The sequence below is a fragment of the Miniopterus schreibersii genome, assembly GCF_964146895.1.
Source record: "Miniopterus schreibersii genome assembly, chromosome: 8".
Lineage (NCBI taxonomy): Eukaryota > Metazoa > Chordata > Mammalia > Chiroptera > Miniopteridae > Miniopterus > Miniopterus schreibersii.
Window position 1 is genome coordinate 8,982,308 of NC_138109.1, and position 19,767 is coordinate 9,002,074.

General features: G+C 38.0%; 1 protein-coding gene across 2 annotated transcripts in view; it reads right to left on the reverse strand.

Moving 5' to 3' along the window:
* Positions 1-19,767, reverse strand: part of KDM1A (lysine demethylase 1A) — a 52,466-nt gene that overhangs the window by 12,297 nt on the left and 20,402 nt on the right. For both annotated transcript variants that reach the window (XM_081144894.1, XM_081144893.1), the window contains 8 exons: positions 16,904-17,037; positions 14,292-14,370; positions 13,569-13,661; positions 12,562-12,668; positions 10,564-10,645; positions 9,766-9,860; positions 731-873; positions 278-368 (listed from right to left, as the gene is read on the reverse strand). In XM_081144894.1, the coding sequence (XP_081001020.1) occupies positions 278-368; positions 731-873; positions 9,766-9,860; positions 10,564-10,645; positions 12,562-12,668; positions 13,569-13,661; positions 14,292-14,370; positions 16,904-17,037 (824 nt within the window). The remainder of the gene's footprint in view (positions 1-277; positions 369-730; positions 874-9,765; positions 9,861-10,563; positions 10,646-12,561; positions 12,669-13,568; positions 13,662-14,291; positions 14,371-16,903; positions 17,038-19,767) is intronic.

A 19,767-nucleotide genomic window follows, 5' to 3' on the forward strand; every position in this document is an offset into this window, starting at 1 on the left:
GTCCTGGCTGCTGACCTGTTGTCCTCATCAATGGGAACTTGACCCCAGGACAGCAAATTTCCCTCTCATCCTAAATTCAGCAGAGGATACTGGGTCAGCCAAAGGGACCTGACAGCAATTTACCAATAATGCCGCACTGAAGACCGACAGATAAAACAGTGCCTTTTGCTAGTCATTTTTTCTTAAGAGTAATTAATGAGTCCTGGCACTTCTTAAATTTCTAAATTAGAGGCTTTCCCCCCCCCTTCAGCTATGAAGAAAATAAACAGAATTTCACCTTATTAAGAAGCTCTTTCAATTCCTCCTGAGTTTTCACTATCTTCTTCCAATGTTCAATCTGCTCATCTTTGACATGCTTTTCTTGTAACCTAAGAGAGACAATTTGTATGCTCCGGTCACACAGCTAGCTTTGTGACATTAAGACTGGTATCTATCAAAAACATTCAAGAGTATTAAGGGCCATTGAAATTTCTAATACCCTGGAATGAGAAAGTTGGCTGGTGACAAATTATTTCTAGGCTTTGTTAAATACAGTTAAGTGCCACAGAAGTGAATTTTAGAACTGAGAGGAGCCTTACGTATCATGTAATTATTTTAAATGGTTTTACTTTTAGATTTAACTATTTCACATGAAAATTAGCTCAAATAAGACTCGATGGAAAACTTAAATCAAAAATAGCAAATCTCTAAATGGAATTTACTAGACAATAAGCAATACTGAAGTACTTACTGAATGACAACTTCCAATGCCTGGCCAAGGGACACAGGCTTATTATTCAGGACATTGAAGTCCAGCTGATGGCTAAGGTAAGATGTAGCTTCTAGCAATCGGTTAAACTCTTGCTCTACCATTTCATCTTTCTCTTTAGGAACCTGAAAATCCGAAGTATAGCAGAGTTGGTCCTTATAAGACTAAGCATAATCACCCATGAAAACACAAATGCAATACAGATTAAAAGGTCAAAACATGTATCTCAAAGGGAAAACCTTTGAGGACAATGATTTAAACTTTCTTTTCTATGAAGCGGTCAATTCCATTAAATGAGATATGAGATGTTTTTGGCACTGATATTTTCCTGTTCTCCCAATTTTGCCCTCAGAGCTGGGGCTCCCTCTCTATTAACAGCCCCATGATTAACACTGATGCTAACTGAAGTTAAATGGAGCTGACATGCACTGAGATAAGCTGGGATGGCATGCAAACAATAGCTAGAAAAGTCCCAGAGAACAAAAATTGTGTCAGCACACCTGAGGACCTTCCAGAAAAAGGGCAAGATGGACAAATAAGAAGCCCGAGGTATCTGCTTCCCCTCAAAGATGACAGAATTTAAGGTGGAAGTAGGGAAGAGAGAAGCGAAATCCATGGCTATTAATAAGCTATTAATTTGTAAAGTAATTATGTTTTATGGCACCAATTAAGTTTAGAGGTGAATGTCCAAAGCTCAGATTATGAGTGGCTGAGGTACCAGGTCTGCTCACTATGGTGGAGGAAGAGGAGAGACTGCAGAGCAGATCATCAAGCTGCAAGACCATGCTCCCAGGCCCTGCTGTGCCCCTCTGCCTATTGAAACCATCAGTCAGTGGATACAAATACCTCTGCTACTATGTAATTCAGCCCCAAAGTAAACTGTATCTGCAATTCTATTGCTGAATTCATGACAGCAGGGAGAGAAGGAAAAATAATATATAATGAAAGCATATCTCGCCATAATAAACTGGGCATCAACTGAGAAATGAGATTTAAAGTATGGCCTGGCCAGGCATGGCTCAGCGTTTGAGCATCGACCTAGGATCCAGGAGATCACAGTTCGATTCCCGGTCAGGGCACATGCCCAGGTTGCAGGCTCGATCCCCAATTGGGGGCGTGCAGGAGGCAGCCGATCAATGACTCTCTCATCATTGATGTTTCTCTCTCTCTCCCTCTCTTTTCCTCTCTCTGAAATCAATAAAAGATATATTTAAAATATGAATTTCGCTTTACAGTCAACCTAAAATTGGCAACAACAAAAATTAAAGTTCTAAGAAATACTAAGGCGGAGGAGAAGTGATTATCTACAATCAGAGATAACTGTGGACAAGATCATCGCAGTAAGACTCTACCTCTTGTTTGAAACTCCTTGGTTTTTGCCCTTCCCAATTTAACAGATGACTTTGAAGCACAAGCCTCTGCCTCTTCACATAAGTAACTCTGTATGAGCCAAGGGGTGGCAAAAAGAATGCGGCAAGAAGTAAAATCTGCACCAAAAAAGGAAGGGGAAAGGACTGCAACTGTCCTTTGAAACTGTAAATATGACAGACACCATAAGTGATTCAATCAAAAGCGTATTTTAAAGCATGAAGTTCTAAAAGATCACACGAAGAAAATCTTTATGAATTAGAGAATCCTCATTAGCCTAAGAAATATGAACCCCTGAGAATCTTCTGGTTTATGATGAGAAATAAGGTAGAAAATCAGGCTTTGGATACTTGGTGCCATTTATATATCAGGATTTGGTGGATCAAACACATCTGACCTCCTATTCAACTCCATGGCCAAAGAAAGGAGCTCTTGGTGACATCCCTACTTGTTCTGATTATAAATGGTTATCAGAGCTAATGAAAGAGACCATCTTGTCAAGAATTTCATTTAATTCCTCATCAGTTACTTTTCCTCATTAATGTCATGATATATATAGAGCAGCTCAAAGCAATGCTGAAATTTTGCTTGGTTTAATTCCTGCAACGATGCTACAAAAGATGGTTCCAGAAACTCTAAATTTGGTGCACCTTTTAAAAAGGAAACAATTACATTTTCAACTGATATCTATAGTTATGAAATCTTGACAGGTCATAGATGCAATGTACATGACTGCTTTTTCTGGAGTAGAAAAAGGTGGTATTTCTGTGTGGCTTCTAAAATGTCTAGCAAGGGGATGCTATAGCAGCAAGAGGGACCAGGTCACATACGCCTCTACAATAGGGCAGAATGTGCCAAAACACCAGAGTGCAAACGGTACAGATTAAAGCTCTTCCAGTGTCGACTGGATGGCTTGCTTCAGACAAGCTTTAATCTTTGCAGCTGGGGTGACAGTCACATGGGGCAGTTCATATTGAAAAATATGCAGCACTCAGGCTCAGTAACTGGGGTCCAGGGTGTGTGGTAGAGAAATATTTAAAGGGACACTGTCAAGGTTAAAGGGACCAAATTTGACCTTTTGTTTCTTCCCTCTGTTTGCTGAGCAGCCCACTTGATTCATTACAGTTTCCCCTTTAGTCCACCCCCCCAGCCCCACAAAAAACCTGACTTTTACATGCGCTTTCAATGACAAAAACTCAAATGGCACCAGCCCAACATAGAGGCGCAAATCTACAACAACAAACCGGTGTGAATGTATGATGGAGACCTTTGGAAGGGAAAGATTTAAGTGTCAAGCTTTTAATGGGTTATTGTAAACAGTGAGGAAAATGATTTGAAAAATTATGAAAAAAATACCTTGACAGTGTCCTTTTAACCAGTGCAGCAGAGAGAGAAATAAACTGTAAATAACAGCCCAACAGCCACGTCAAGTTTCATTTTGTACGACAGCAGTAAAATCAAGGCTTTTAACACATAGCACGACAGAAGCATTCTGTTAGCTCAGAAGCTGCAACCACCAGGAAATAAGGAACAGATTGTACAGAGACCAAAATGGGAAAGTCAAGGCACAGAAATGGACAAAAGAAAGGCAGTGTGGGGAGGAGGGCGGTGGTAAAGGGAGATGGCACTGGAAAGCAGCGAGGAAAAGCGAACTTAAAGAGAAAAGAAACACAGAACAGTAACAGGACAACACAAACAAACAAAAACCAAACCAAAAGGTCACTGCCACGTCTGACTGACGTCAGGACGACATGACTGCATCTCCGGTACACCATCTAACTCGAGGCTCCACTGAGGAGACTACAAGAAACAGCAGTCAGGCCCCAGCCAGTAACTGCCTAAACAGTTATGCGAATGTTGCCAGTGAGACCAGGGACAGCTTTGAAATCTGAATGTTTTTCCACTAACTTTAAAATTCCACTTTGAAATTAAAGGAATATTTGGAGACTAGTAAATAAAATACTTGTCCATTTATCAATACTGACTGGGCGAAAACCAAAATGTGTTGTTGATATATTTAAATTTTTAATCTCTTTCTAAAATGAATCTAGTTAGATATGCACTACTTGACATCCCCAAACACTGAAAAAACTTTTGCAAATGATGACCTTTAAGCACCCCCTGAACACCTGTTCCAGGTCACTTGGACATTTAGTTCCAAAAGTTATGGAAAGGAGTCAAAATATTGGAAATCTCTAGATACAAGATGCACTAATTTCAGCTTTACCCGACCATTCTATTCTAGGTTCTTAAATTGCATCTTGAGAAAGAATACAGCGAATGATTACAAAGGGTCAGGCGCCATGTTAGCAGCTGGATTTCTATATTACAATACAGCAAGAACATATTAGAGCAAACTAAGAAGCAAGCATTTTTTCGGAAAGGACCTTTGATATAGTTTTTAGTAAAGAATTAAACAAAAAATATATCACTTGAAACGGACTTTGATAGGACTTTTCAGAGCCATTTATTTCCCTATGAAAGGCTCCAGATACTGTTCCTTCAACACTAGGAAAATTTGGTGAGTCTCACTGCTCTAAATGGGTACAATCCTGATTGTTTTGGTCCTGTAGATTATATGGAACATTCCTGAACATGGCCGAGGGAGGGGCAGCCTATGCATCTAGCCCATGCAGAATAAATTTAGGTAGAGCCAAGCAACTTTCCAGACAGGGTCTCTGATCCTGCAAGAAATCATCTCAAAGAAAGGACAACTCTCCTTAGTTCTATCTTTGGTTGCATTCTACCATCACAAACTCTTTAGGTCTTCAAAAACATTATCTCAATTCCAGTCTACATAAGTTCTTAAGCAGCAGAGCAGAATGGAGTTGACTGCAGCAGAAATTTCTGAGACTTAGCCAGAGAAATGTGCAAAAAGATTAACACATTGAAAGAAACTGTAATGGCCAAATCTGGCCAACAGAGGCCACAGTCGATCTCTACCTCTCCCATCCCCATGCACATCCAGAATTATGATAAAACAAAAGATTCAGATTGACTCCTTTGGTAAAACCTTGAGGAAGAAATTTACATGTGGACAGTCTCTACTTCAGCTCCCCAAGAGCGAGGAACAGCTACTATTCCTACGGGGAAGGTAACGAGAAGCATATCCCACCACAAGTCGATGGGGCTGCACGAGGCTCTCACCTTTAAACTCACAGGGCTTTTTAGATACTGTAAGTGGGCACTCAGTAAATCCCTGTTAAATGAATGAGTTAATACAGTTTGGAAAAGCAACATCAGCCTTATAACCACATTTGAGGGGAAAATACCTATTTTCCAACTTTAGGACCATTAAAGGAAGGCAGGAGATTTCCACATTTATAAAAAGCAGGGATTGGAGGTCATGATTTTAAAGGGAAGAGAAAGAATGCCTTAAAGATACCAAAGCATTTCCACAAAGGAAGATGAAAACTGGAAAGGCCAAAAAGTGTAATAACCTAAGCGCCACTCTGTATGAACACGAGTGAAAACTGGCTGCCTTAGGGCAGGTGCTGAGTGTGTCCAGCTAACGGTCTGTGTAAAAGACCGGTGCCCGTTACCTTTCTAGTGTTATCTTTCTTCCTCATAACAGTTGAGCCAGTCAAGAAAACCGGTACAGTATCTGTCTGTCCAAGTAGTTTGAGCCTTTGGATCTCACTTGGTAACAACTCTAACTCTCTGTCCCATCCAGAATGCAACAGCACTGCAGAAATTTGATTAAGATACCTTTTCATTACTCAAAAGAAGCCAAAACAAAACTAGACTCTAAAGCCCCCGAGTTACTGGCTGGTGTACAGGAGATGCAGAAAACATTCAGTTATTTCTCCCATCTCCCCCAATAATCCATGTTTTGAGTCCCCTCAACTGGTGACTCCCCAAACATGCCTGAAATATTACCCTATTTCCCAACCTTCTCCCCATCCACTTAAAGGTGATTTAAGTATAGCTCAGGGTATAACTCCATCATCAGTCGATCTGAGGGCAGCTGCTAAAAGACACTTCTATTTCTGGGGATATCCTGTGTTAGAACCAGATAGGGAAACCCTTGTTCTAGTGTCCAAAGCCATAAAATAAGCTTTCCCTGTCAAAAAAACAAACATAAAAACTCACTATTCTAGCTGTTAGTGCAGGACTAGAGAGACCAGAAAAGTGAACTCTTTCAGGGAGTCTTGTGACAGTGATTAAAACAAGATAACAAAAAGAAAACCACATGCTATGTAATTTTCCCCTATAGTAGCGAAGTGGCTGAGTATGTGATAAGTGCTTAAGACAGTATTACAAGGGGTATTTCAAACTCTGAGTTAACTGCTGGCCTTGCAGAGGATAAAAATTTATTTCTAGGTACTCTAACAACAGAACCATTAAATCACCCCCTTTTTTCTGAGGCTGTCCACAAATAATGGAGGAACACAACCCCACTTCGTTAGTTTACAGAAGAAAAATCAATGGCTGGGTGAACGTCCATCTAGGTGGGCCTTGCTGCCTCCTTAGAGTAACTGTTAAAAGAAAGCTCTTTGAAAAGGAGACCCAGCTGATGCAGTCACATAGGCCATTAGAGTTGCACACACTTGCCCACGTCCCCACCTTCCCTGAAATATCAGCCAGACATAGCAGAACAAGTATGCGAATTTGAGCGGGAACCCCAGGCAGTGGATCCCGGCTCTACAACTTATTGACTTACATAATGACCTTAGACAAACACATGTCTGAGCTTTAGATTCTTCCCTTGCAAATAGGAGAATGAAGCAACTCCCCTACTGACTCCTTAGATTTCTAAAGCCATGAACCCTAATTGTAATTATAAGCATAAATTAAGGGGGCTATAAGCTCGTAGCGCTTATCCTATAAACCAAAAACCAGTCTTCTGGTTAACAGTCATCCATTCATACTATGAGCTAGACTATTGGGAACGGTAAAATACAGAAACATTAACACACCTTCTTATGTTTAACTCACTTAAGGCAAGTAGAACTCAACACTGCAAAGAATTTCCCCCCCAAATTTGAGAACGCTTAATGAATCCGCCTTACTACTTGGCTACTGCACCAAACAGAAATATAACAACTTCGAAAAACCCTATAAAGACCAGAGTTGAATGACTACACATTTCACTTGGGAAAATACCCCAGCATACAAAATGCTGAAAACCACATGCCTGCTTAACAGCTGTTTACTACAGTTCTCCTCAAAGGGCTGATCCTGGTGAGAGAAGGAGCTTACGCCAGAACCTAAGTTAACACACCGCTTCCTTCGATGAGAAAGTCTTGCTACCAAAAAAAGGTCATCATCTGAACTAACAGTGGTTAATGATGCAGTTTATTTACATTCTGGAGCCAGTTATTTACCTCAACCCTTGTGGTAACCAACAGTTAGTTAGTTCATGGACTGGCAGCTGGTTATAGGTCACACTTGAGGGGAATACTGGTATACTATTTAGAAACAAAATTTTTTAAAAATGTTAAAGCTCATCTAATACCAAGAAAGCAGACAATTTCTCTGGATAGCTCTACTGGAAAAAAAGCTTTCCTTTTACTGTTAAATAAAGTTAGGTGCTCTACATTCAGGAAAATCTAAAGAAAAAGGCAGTATCTCAATAACCAGTGATAATCTTTGGTTTGGATCCCATTATTTTTTGAGGACTAATGTAATATCCACTTTAGAGGCCTTGCTTCCTCAATTCAATTCTCTACACCACTGCCTGTCTACCAGAAACACCTATCTGTCCATGTTACTTCCTCTACTCAAGACCTTGTGAAGTTCCAACTGACAAATCAGCCTAGTAAGCCACAGCTTCCACCCTAAACTTTGGCTTTATATAATTGGCCCCTCACCAGTAAAATCCTACCCTCCTTCAGAGACTTCTCTTAGACCAGGGGTGGGGAACATCCAGCCTGAGGGCCATATATGGCCCTCGAAATCATTTGGTCTGGCCCTGCGAAGGCAACCGCAGGCGGGACTTGAAATTCAATAAATCTAGGAGCTTTTTTCATAGCTAATTTTTAAGTTGATAATTTTGTATGGCCCTTGAATGATGTTATAAATATCCAAAAGGCCCTTGGCAGAAAAAAGGTTCCCCGCTCGTCTTAGACAAATTTCCTTCGGCCTCCAATGCCTTTCCTTCCACAACCACATGTTAAAGTCCTAAGCCAACTTCACAAATGCTCTCCTTCCCTCTAAATCTCTCCCACCTACAAAGACTCTCTCCCTTGGCTCTTCAGTAGCACTTTATTCTTCTACCTAGCCCTTGGCAAATCTGCCTTGTCTTTGTGTTACTGGAATATGTGTGAGTAATATGCTTAGGAGGGAAATCACTTTGATTTTAATGACAGCTATTATTGCTGACGCTCCTAAATTCATAAGATACCTGGATTCACTAGATTTTAAGCCCCTTGAGGGCAGAGAATGCATCTTCATATACTTAGAACAGGGCCTAGATTTTGACAAATGTTCAATAAATACTTGACTGTGATAGGCTTTAAAATACTCCAGACAAAAAGGGGGCCAGATAGATAAAACAAGATTGGAATGGAAAAATGGAAGTCCATTGTAGCACTCTTTCTACTTTTGTATATGTTTGAAAATTTCCATAACAAAAGCTGGGAAATAATTGTGTGTAAGCCCCACTACACTGTGGCATCTCACATAGCAGGAAATGCCTTGTTCAACTCTATATACTTTATATACACTTTCAGAATAGTACAAGTTTACTAAACTGTTGAGTTAGGCTCTCCTTCACCCTTTCTCTCTCTTTCTATTCTGTTAATTCTGCCAGAAGGCTGCCCCAACCCCACTGTACCCCCCAAAAGCTCTGGAAGGAAATTTGGATCCAGAATGGGGGAGATGGAACCCAGGCATTCCCTGAAAGTCTGTTCTCTGATATGAACCCCATAAAGCCTAAAGGTACGTATACAGAAATAGGCTAGAATGTCCCATGGGACCTAAAGTTGAGATCTTACACTTTTAGTAACAATAGCTAAACTGCCATATACATAGCAAATCTTCCCCTTTCTCAGAATTGTAGACACCTTTATTCCAGATAGGGCAACTGATAAAACTTCTGCTGAATACAGACTTCTGAATTTCACTCACTCCTAAACATCAGGATTGACTCGCACAGTCTAAGCCTATCACATAGTTGTTAAACTACTGTCACTCTCCACACTGAACACAACTTCCACGCTACTGCCATACTGAGTGAAGGAAGCTCCTATGCGTCAGGGCCAGCACATACCTACCATAAGCATCGGCTAAGTTCCACCATTTGGCTATTAGCCCATTAAAAACTTGAGCCTACAAACACAAAACTGAAGCCATAAAGAGCACGCGGAGCTAAAGTGCAGGATGGGAGGCACAATATAAAGGGAAGAAAAGGGGTCAGTTACACAGGTGTCTGGGAGTAGGTGGCCACAGCTAAGTAAAAAGATGAACTGTCTAGCTAGCCTTCATGGAAACTCTAAAGACAAATACTTAAACAGGGGTACGTTTTAGAGTACACACAATAATAATACCTTCCTACACGGCTCAGTTAAGGAACAATCAGAAAACCCCGCCTCATTTCTGCCCTCAGTTCCCATGCATACAAGTGTGTATTTACCCACACATTTCCCCCAAAATTGCTTAAACTGAACCAAAGAAATTCTGAAGAGTTCCGCTTGCCCTCCACTTACAGCTTGTCCATTGGCTTCATAAAGTGGGCATTTTTGCTTGATCTTGGCCAGTTCCATATTTACTTGCTTGCTGACGACAGCCATGGGGTTCCCTCCTAGGAAAAACTCAGATGATTAAGTTCAGCATACCCACGAACAAGAACAAAACCCCAAAGCAAAAACATTTTCACTCAAATATAAAACACCCCAAGCTTGTGTATTACATATAAAAAAGCCCAAAGTAAAACAAGTAAGATAACCATGAAGAAGCAAAAAATTACCTATAACCCTGCAGTTAGTTAACATTTTATTAGATTCTTCTGGATTTTATGTGCATAAAGTTACAGGCACACACACAAAGGGATAACACACGTGTTGTTTTGTTTTGTGATCTTTTTACAACTTAGCAATAAACTGTGGACACCCTTTCATGTTAATATGGAGTGACATAATTTTTAGTGGCTGTATAGTTCTCATTGTGTAACAATTTCATCTTCTAGTCCTGGTTTCTAAAGTTCTGCTATGCCACATTAAAAATGCTCCAAACATAACATGGTCCACTTGTCTACTTTCTTAGGATCATTTCCCAGAATTGGATCTGCTAGATCCAAATGTCTGTACAATGTAAATTTTAAAAGGATATATCAATGCACATATTGATATATCCTTTCAGGAAGACTATTTGTCAATTTACCTCTCACTAACACTAAGAATAGTATCCTAAGCCAATATATTTTAAAATTGCACCTATGGCTTTAAAATATAAACTTAAACAACCTTATGAATCTCACATGTGTATTACAGCACAAACCCACTTACCAAGACCTGTTACTACCATGGCTCCAAGATCAGCTACATAGTTTCCTTTGCGAAATGTGGCCACTCGTCCACCTACACGATCCTGTTTTCAGAAATTAAATGGCTAAAATTATCAATTCTTTTTTACCATTTTAACCATAAGACCGTGGCATGGTACCATTCCAGGCCTCTGTCTTTTTATAATTAAAAGAGAAAGGTATAGTTTAGAGTTTACATGGAGTTCAATAAACAGTACAGTGGGCACAAAGAACAAATGGAGTTTAAGTGGAAGACTACTTGAGGGAGGTAGGCAATGAATCACATATAAAAAGGTACAGAATTATGATGTGAAGTAAGAAAAACAATTTGATAGTCAGAAGACATATTCAGTCATAGGTACCATTCTCTCTCTATCCAGCTGTCTCTAATATTACTAATGGAAAGGCTAAACAAGGGTCACACACATAGAAAAATATGTATTCAAAAGTTTCAAGACTAAATGCCACCTTCTACTACTGAGTTTCAACTCTTGTCTTCCAGTGCCCAAAGTCAGTTGTGAATGATGTGATAGATGATTTCTTTGACAGATGGTTCTGCAGAGCAGGCCCATGCCTAGGGACAGAGTGTCTAATGAGCACGAACTGTTAACACCACCTCTCATTACTAACTAGGCCCAAGTTTATCTCTGCTGATTAGGGATTTTCAAGTATGGGACAACCTTACTCAGCTGCAGAGATATTTCAGTCATGGGTAAGTAATACGAGCATACAAACTGCAAGCAAGCAAAGCAAAACAAAATCCTATACACTGGATTAAACTCCACATGGGTAGGAATGATAATGATCCCGTCATTCTTTACTGTATTTTTAGTACACAGGACACAAAACTGTTTTCTGTATTAATGAATAAAATATTTTTAGTAAGACTGTATCAGAAATTGTTTACTTTGCTGGGTCGGCATGGCTCAGCGACTGAGCATCCACCTAGGATCCAGGAGTTCGTGGTTCGATTCCCGGTCAGGACACATGCCCAGGTTGAGGGCTCCATCCTCAGTCAGGGTGTACAGGAGGCAGCTAATCAATGACTCTCTCATCATTGATGTTTCCATCTCTCTCTCTCCTCCCTTCCTCTCCCCGAAATCAATAAAGATACATTAAAAAAAAAAGATATTAAAAAAAAAAGTTGCTTACTTTTGATTTCCCCATATTTGAAAAGACTATTCTTTAAAATTAGCAATTTATAAAAAGCAATTTAGATTGAACTATATGAAATATTTTGAAAGCTTTTATAAAATTTTAAGTTTTTAGGTTACCCTGAGAAGTGTTGATTGATTGAGAAGAGAAACATCGATCAGTTGCCTCCCACATGTGCCCCGACTGGGGATCAAACCCACCACCTTTTGGTGTACAGGACAACACTCCAACCAAGAGCCATCGGGCCAGGGTGAGTAGGGTTTTTTTAAATAGTGGGAGTCCAGGGAGGCCTTTAAACCACTGGAAGATAACTCAGAATTTACTAATGAAAGTAATTTGATAGCAGTACCCTAACCTGATGTTTCTTTTCCATCTACACCATCACCCCTTTCCTCCTTTAGTTTCCATCTTTCTTTCTAGGGCTAACGAGAAAGGAATTAGTATCTTGGTGTCATCAGGCCCTAAAAGATGGCTGCTGCCTGAGCAGCTCCTTTTCCTCAACTATCAAACAGAGAATACAGTTCACTCCGTCCCACTACTGAGAATGCTGCCTCCTCTGCAAAGGATATGCTCGTGAAGGCCCATGACCTGAAAATATCCATCGAAAGGATATGCTGCAGATCATTTACAAACTCTAAATCCTCACTGAGCACTTTTCAAAGCTTTACTGTCAAAAATGCTTCAATACAAACAACACTATCCAAAATACTTTAAGTATCAATACAAACCAATTTGGTTTAGTTCAAGTTATGATTTCTTAATTTGCAACAGATAACTTCCTTATGTTCCTTTAGGCCAGGCTTCTAACCTGAAATAAAATTCTTACCCTAGCTTCCAGAAGTGTGACATCCATTCCGAAACTTTGTAATTGACGAGCTGCTGCCAAGCCCGAGACTCCAGAGCCTATAATAATTACCTTTCCTGTCTTTTTAGCTAAAAGCAAAAACGAACAAAAATTAGAATATTTCAATGTAGGTTTGGGTTTGTACCTACAGTATTTTATCATAAAAACCTTTTAATGTGTCATGATGTCTTACAAAGTAAACAATTCAGACAGTTATTTTCAAACTATGGAAAATATTTAAAAACGAATTAGCAAATATATAAAACTTACGAACTTTAATTCAATGCTGAAAATTTACAAATGAAATCCTTTATGCTGGGATTTACTCTCTCATTTTTTCAGTCATGTGTTCCAGTACCTGTGATTCTTGGTTGACTTACTATAAATAACCTGCTTCATTACCTCACAATTATACTAGGACAGTTTGACCAGACACTCTATTTATCCATAAAGCTATTTCCTGTAAGCTCTACTTCTACAGTCTTCAGTATCCCTTTTGGAAGAATTATTAAAGGATCAAAAACAAATGTATTTTAAAATAAATAAATAAATAAATAAATGTACTATTTCTCAAAATACCCCTATCTCCTGGATTCCTGGCAGACATTATCCAGAGACCATGAAAGGAGTAAATAGTATGTAAAAAATAAAAATGCAACCTTTAGCAGTAAAAAAAAAAAGTCAATGAGAGAAAACCTCAAACCTCCTGCTTGCATAACTCACTTCTCTCATTTTTAACAAATTTTATATCTTAATTGATTCTTCTTAAACTGGAAGTCCGGTACCTTTACTAAAGTACCTATCAAACCAGAAATTATAGGGAATGCATTTATAAAGATATTTTAATTTTGACTTATAAGATGAACTTTGGGATCTTCTGACTCCAAATATAGATTTAGAAATCAAAATAAAATGCTCAAATCCTCCTGGAAATAAAATTGAGCCCTAGAACAACACCAAAATCAGGACTGCACCGGCCAGGCCCTTACTTGGGAGGGGCTTTATCCTCTTATAGATGCCGAAGTTGATGAGACCGTGGCGCTCCAAGTAACTGTGAACTCGGTGGACAAGCACAGTGTCACCTACAGAATAAATGAATTTAGAAACATGCTTGTATTTTTAGCAGTTTAAACAAAAAGCTCTTTAACTCTTCTACTGTTCCATCATGAAGTCACTCTATACATATTTTCCATAATCTTCAGGTCCTGTGACTCCTCTAGAAAGGTGATTCTTAGAAGTATTAGTCTATGAAGTAGTACAAAGTACATATCACATAATTAAGAATTTTTAAGAATGACATTCCATTATAATGAAATAAAAGTTAAAACCAACCCTTTAAAATGTAGTATTATGCTCAATTACTCTGGCAAAAACTTTACAAGATTTTGTTGCTGGCAAGTGGGAAATGAGAAAGTCAGACAGCTAGTCAACTGAACGCCAACAAAGTACTCCATGGAGTAGAGCTGGAACATAGGTCTGGGGAAATTATTAGCAATCTCTTGAACTCACTCATCTGTCATTGCAATTTAAAAACCAGGAAAACAATTACAAACATACAAAATAGCTTTTCTATAAGGCTCATTTTTGCACAAGGTGAAATAATGAAAATATGAAAAACAAAATTCGTTATCAAGGAACCATGAGGCTCCTGGAAGGAAATGTCAATTTTCATAATCCAGCCCAAAACCAGTCCTACTGAACACATTACTTACTGTTGTAAGGTGCTTCTAATTGTTGGAGAGTAGCCTCAAAAGTCAGCTGAATCTTTGGATTATCCAACCACAACTGCAACTGTATTTAAATGATAGAAATTGTATTGTACACAATTAGACATATACCATTTGACCACTTTAAAATATCCTTTTAACTCCAAGGCCCCAAATACAGGCTTTCTTATACTAAAACAATGAGGGTTATATTCCTGACAAAGAAACTAGTGAAACATAAAACTATGTCAAATGAGCGAATTATTGAAGAAGCTGGGAGATATTTAACCTAAAAAAGAAAAAAAACACACTAGTAACTTGCCAAGCTCATACAGCTGGCAGGGAGCAACTAGGATTTAAACCTGGATTACACAAAGCAAGAGCTGCTGAGTAGGCAAAACCTACAAAATCAAATGATCAATTAGCTATGCAGAGGTTGAGGGAAAAGAGATGCCAGGGAAAACTCCTCAGTTTGTGGCTTGTACAACTAAGTGAGTCAGTGTGCCATTCACTGAATGAGGATCACTGAAAGAAGAGATAATGAATTTAGTTTCAAGACAATCAGGAGAAGATATCAGACCAGAATCCAGATATATAGCTGGGACTCATAGGAGAGTCAAGGTCTAGAGCAATTTGCTTATGGGTGATAACTGAAGCCAAAAGTATAGAAGAGGAGTCCTGACGGGAGACATTAAGGAGCCTTAATGAACTCCAACCAGTTCACATATGGCCTACTGTTCAAGGATAAGCCTATAAAGCAGTCCAAGACAGCCACTGAAGCAGGGAGTAGTGTGTTTAAGAAAAAAGAAGAGGCCAATTATTTTGAATGCTGCTGAAAAAGCAGTAAGATGAGAAATGAAAAATACCGTGGTACAATCATTGGGCTCTAACATAAATTCTCTTCACATTGAATATATTATCTTCAAAATGTAAGACCAACTGCATACTACCATATTTAATCTTAGCTAAAACTTAACAAAGACTGCTCCATAGACAAGGTTCAAAGAAGGGGAAATTTGGTCATATGTAAATTAAATCTAAGTAAGAAATATAACCAAATTAATAGCATCTCTACTTTTCTCTGTGGCCACTGTCAAGGGAAAAAGGAATTCCTCAAGTACACTATGGGCCCAAGCTCCTCATCACTCCCCCCCCCCATATAAGCCTCTTCCTCCTTCTATTCTATAAAATAAAGCTCAGGTCATAAGTGAACACTCCCCTCAGAATAAACAAAAAAGAGACAATATTGTCTAAAAAGATCCACTTAGATCAAATGTTGATATGCCACACACAGATATGGATTCTGGAAGGGAGGAAGGGAGAGAAACATCGATGTGAGAGACACATAAACTGGTTGCCTCCTGCATGCGCCAGGGGCAGGGAGAACCTGAAACCCAGGTATGTGCCCTTGAACAGGAATCAAGCCCGCGACCCTTCGGTCCGAGGTTCTAACCACTGAGCTACATTGGCCAGGGCCAGATGTGGATTCAATTACAACACAAATTAACCTCAGAAATACACATTAATAATTTTCTATTCACTTTTAAAAAAATCAACCTGTTTCTTCTTCACAAAAGAGAACCTTTATTCCAGACTACAAAAATCCAGTATAATCTACCAATCACTCTAGCTAAACAATCCAAATTTAGCAGTGATTTTGTAATCTAACAGTCACAATAAAGAAGTGGTGGGTAAAAAGCAGGTGTGCTAAAATGATATCTCAGAGCTAAATTCAAAATAGTTAAAATTACAATGTAAATTTGCTTTTTATCACCCTAGAGTATAATGAATATGTTCTGATTAGTACCTTGCCCTCCTCTACTCTATGGTTAAAGAATTTCTGATGAATAAAGGACATAGAAGAAAAATTCATAGGAGAAATACGAATAACTAATAAATGTGAAAAAGCAGTCAGTTTAAGTAATCCTAAGTAATCCAAAAAATGGAAAATAAATGAAATAGTCTTGGTCTATTATAGTAGCACAGATTATCATCATTTTCATAACAAAACAGGGACAGGGCAATGGGGGAGTCACCTGGTTCAGTCTTTTGGGGAAGCAATCTGGCAACGTGAATCAAAACTTAAGGAGTGTTCATACTTTTTAACAAGGTAGTTTTCCTTTTAGAACTCTCCCATAAGGAAATAATAAACAGAGACAGAGTCAAGGATGCGTAAAAGCTGTGCAGAGCTCAGTTATAACCTGGCAAAATGAACAGTGAAACGTCCAACAGCTAAATTACAACTCGACTGTCAGACAAAATATTATGTAAACATTAAAAATTGATTATATTTAGCCAGAGGAGGAGGTTGAACCAAAGGAGTTGAACAGAATAACGATTTCTCTTATCCTGAGAAAGACAAAGTGATTATTTTAAAAATATAGTTTTAAAAAGTGTAAAGATTCTTGTTGTGTATATGAGGCTATGAGGAATGAAAAGGATCTGAAGAATGAGAGCAAGTAGGATCTCAATTTTGTAAAAACAAGAATTACCTGTACATTTTTTAAAAATACCCGAAGGGGGAAAAGCAACAACTAATTTTTAACAATGGCAACCTCGTTTCTCCAGACTCTATAAAAGTAACATGCACTTTTTATAATGTAATGGAAAAAACTTACTGTGCGGTTTCTGATAAATAGAAAGACCTTCTGGGTCTGCTGTGGTCCACTGATGATATCTGGAAAACAAGCTGCTTCTTGAGAAGTCATCCGGTCATGAGGGAGTCTGCTCTGGAACGCTGCACCCTCCACACCTAGCAGAGAAAGCAAAGGACGTCTGGGAAAGGTGCAAGTGAAATCAGAATTGGGGGTGATGATTATGCCTCGAACTCCTTTTGGACCTGAAGAACCTCTGTAAAGCTTTGCCTCATTCACAGCCTGATCTCACCTTTTTTAAAAAAAAAAAATCAATTTGCTCAAAAACTAAAACATCCTTAGAATTTAGTCACTTTCTTGAGCTTAACATTCCAATATTCCAGTTTACTGAGTGAAACAATACACCTTCTAAAACATAACAAGAAATTGGAATATTTTTTCGGTGACAAAATAATTTGATAATGTTGGAGAATATGCTAATTAAAATTAGTATTATTGATAGTGTACAATAAAATTTAAAACTAAAGAACCACAATGAAGGAAAATACACTAGCAGAAAAAAAAAGGGGCTACAGAGTGGAAAACACAATCACCTGCCCTCTCTGAGGATTAGAACAAGGAACATGAAGAGGACTCTGAGGTTTAATAACAAACAGTATGAAATACACGATCTCATAGCTGCAAACATCCATTAGCTCCCATAACTCAAGGCTGGCAAGCAGAGAGAGAAGTTAAGCAGACTATGATGAGGAGACAGAAGAAAGCAAGGAATTTTTACCTTTTCTACATATTGCAAGTAAAAAATGTTATTGCATATACTATATAGTACATACACATGTAGTATACATAGTACATATACATGTAGTACATCTCTTACATTATACAAGTAAAATATATGTTATTTTGAAACTCTTTAAATTGGGTATTAAGTTGATGTTTTCATATGCTGGTAGTTGAGTACATCTTTATAAGATGTCCTTAGAATATATTTGCATATATTTTACCTGCATTTCTAAGATCACTTTATAAAAATATACTTAACCACCAGCTTATGAAATATCAAGACACAATTTAAAGTGTCAAAATTCAATACCATTGAAATAATTATATATAAACAACTAAATAGGCACCAGATTTCCATATTCAACTATTTTAAGGCATTTAAGACAAGAAGTTGGAAGCACTGGTAATGGAAGCAAAATTAAAGGAAAAGGTATTAGTAAATTTAGGAGAGTAAAAAGACACAGCAGGTAAAGTCGCAACTCAGAAAATTAGAGCTAAGCTACTGAGGTGGTTTCCGCGAAGACATTCAAACACTACTCTACCTGGAAAAAATAATGGTTAACAAGAGGTCAAGCAAAAATGCCTAATGCTAAGATGGGCTGCACATTAAGAAACACTGCTCTTGGAGACAGGGAGTTACCTATCTATCCACAACAGATAATAAGGGGACGACACTGTGTTCAAGTCACAAAATCAAAACAATCCTCACATTTAATGAATCCCAACCTAAAATTAAAGCCCGTCAGGATAATTAATTATTCCTAATGAAAAAAGTAATCAGTAAGAGCCAGTCTGAGGATGGAACATGATATTAAGGAAAGAAAAGAAGAAATGCTGACTATCAGGGGATATGGGTTATTTCAGTAATGTGAAATTTTCTAAAACTACAGCTTTCATGTCTCCCTACCATCAAATCAAATAAACAAACTAAACAAACAAAACCAAGACCAAAAACATGTTACATTATAAGGAGCATTATCTACATAACAATATTAATAATCCTGAGTATTTGGACCAAATATCTCTTAATAGGTTACTTCTTGGTTTATTTCCTGAGTGTATACTATTAACATGAAAAGCAATACTCTATAAACTCCACTTTTCTCACTCTCAAAAATAGGGGTACTTTTCTAATAGTAGCTATTATTTTCTATGTGTTTAGCTGATGGTCACTGAACATCAATCCTACTGCAAAATACTACTGTCAATGACAGGAAAACCATGCAGGAAAACCCCCACTAAATGTTATATTACATTTGGCTCCTCATTCCAAGTGTTATCATAAAAAATCACCCTAATATATATAGCCGGCTAACTCTGGGAATCATGAGAATATGTAACAATTAAGAAATTTTATTTATACCTATAAGTCATATGGCAGTTCTATAGTATCTTTAAATCAAACATGAGAAGTTTAACAAAAGGAATTTAAAGAAGCCAAAAGTTGTGACATTAGTGTATCTGTGGAATAGTCTTTTCCACTTGATCTTCTACACAACATCTAAAAAAACCTAGTTCTTCTTAAATACTTTATCAATTTTCTAAAATGGTCTTTAAAAAAAACACCTCGGTAATTATTTCCTTCCTTTTGGTTTTTAGGAATAAATACTATTATTTCAAGGAGGGAAGGCCACTATTAAAATCAAGGTGAAAACCCTGCAAGATAAAACTCTAACCTTTTTTCAAAGAAACAAAAATTAATTTGGAAACTAAACTGTTCAGAACCTAAATGAAAACATCCTTTTTAACAGACCACCCTGGATAATCTAACTCATAAGTGTCTCCTTTAAAGGGAAAAACCTTAAAGAACAATTGACATTAACATCCTTGTTAAAAGGCAATTGTCAGTAGTGCAGATAATTCAGAAATAATTTACACTTGGAGCTGGATTGTGTGCTTAACAGAATCTGGTATTCTGGAAATTGAGACTGTTTCAAAGATGCTATCTACATTTTTAAAAAGCCCCAAGGTTGTGTACTTGCCAATCTTGCCCTCTGTTCAGTTACTTTCTCACCACTGTACACAGGAAAATCTAACGTTGCCTTTCAAAATGCAGTCATGCTAAAAGCACAACTACCCTTTCTAATGGTCTGAATGGCTCAACA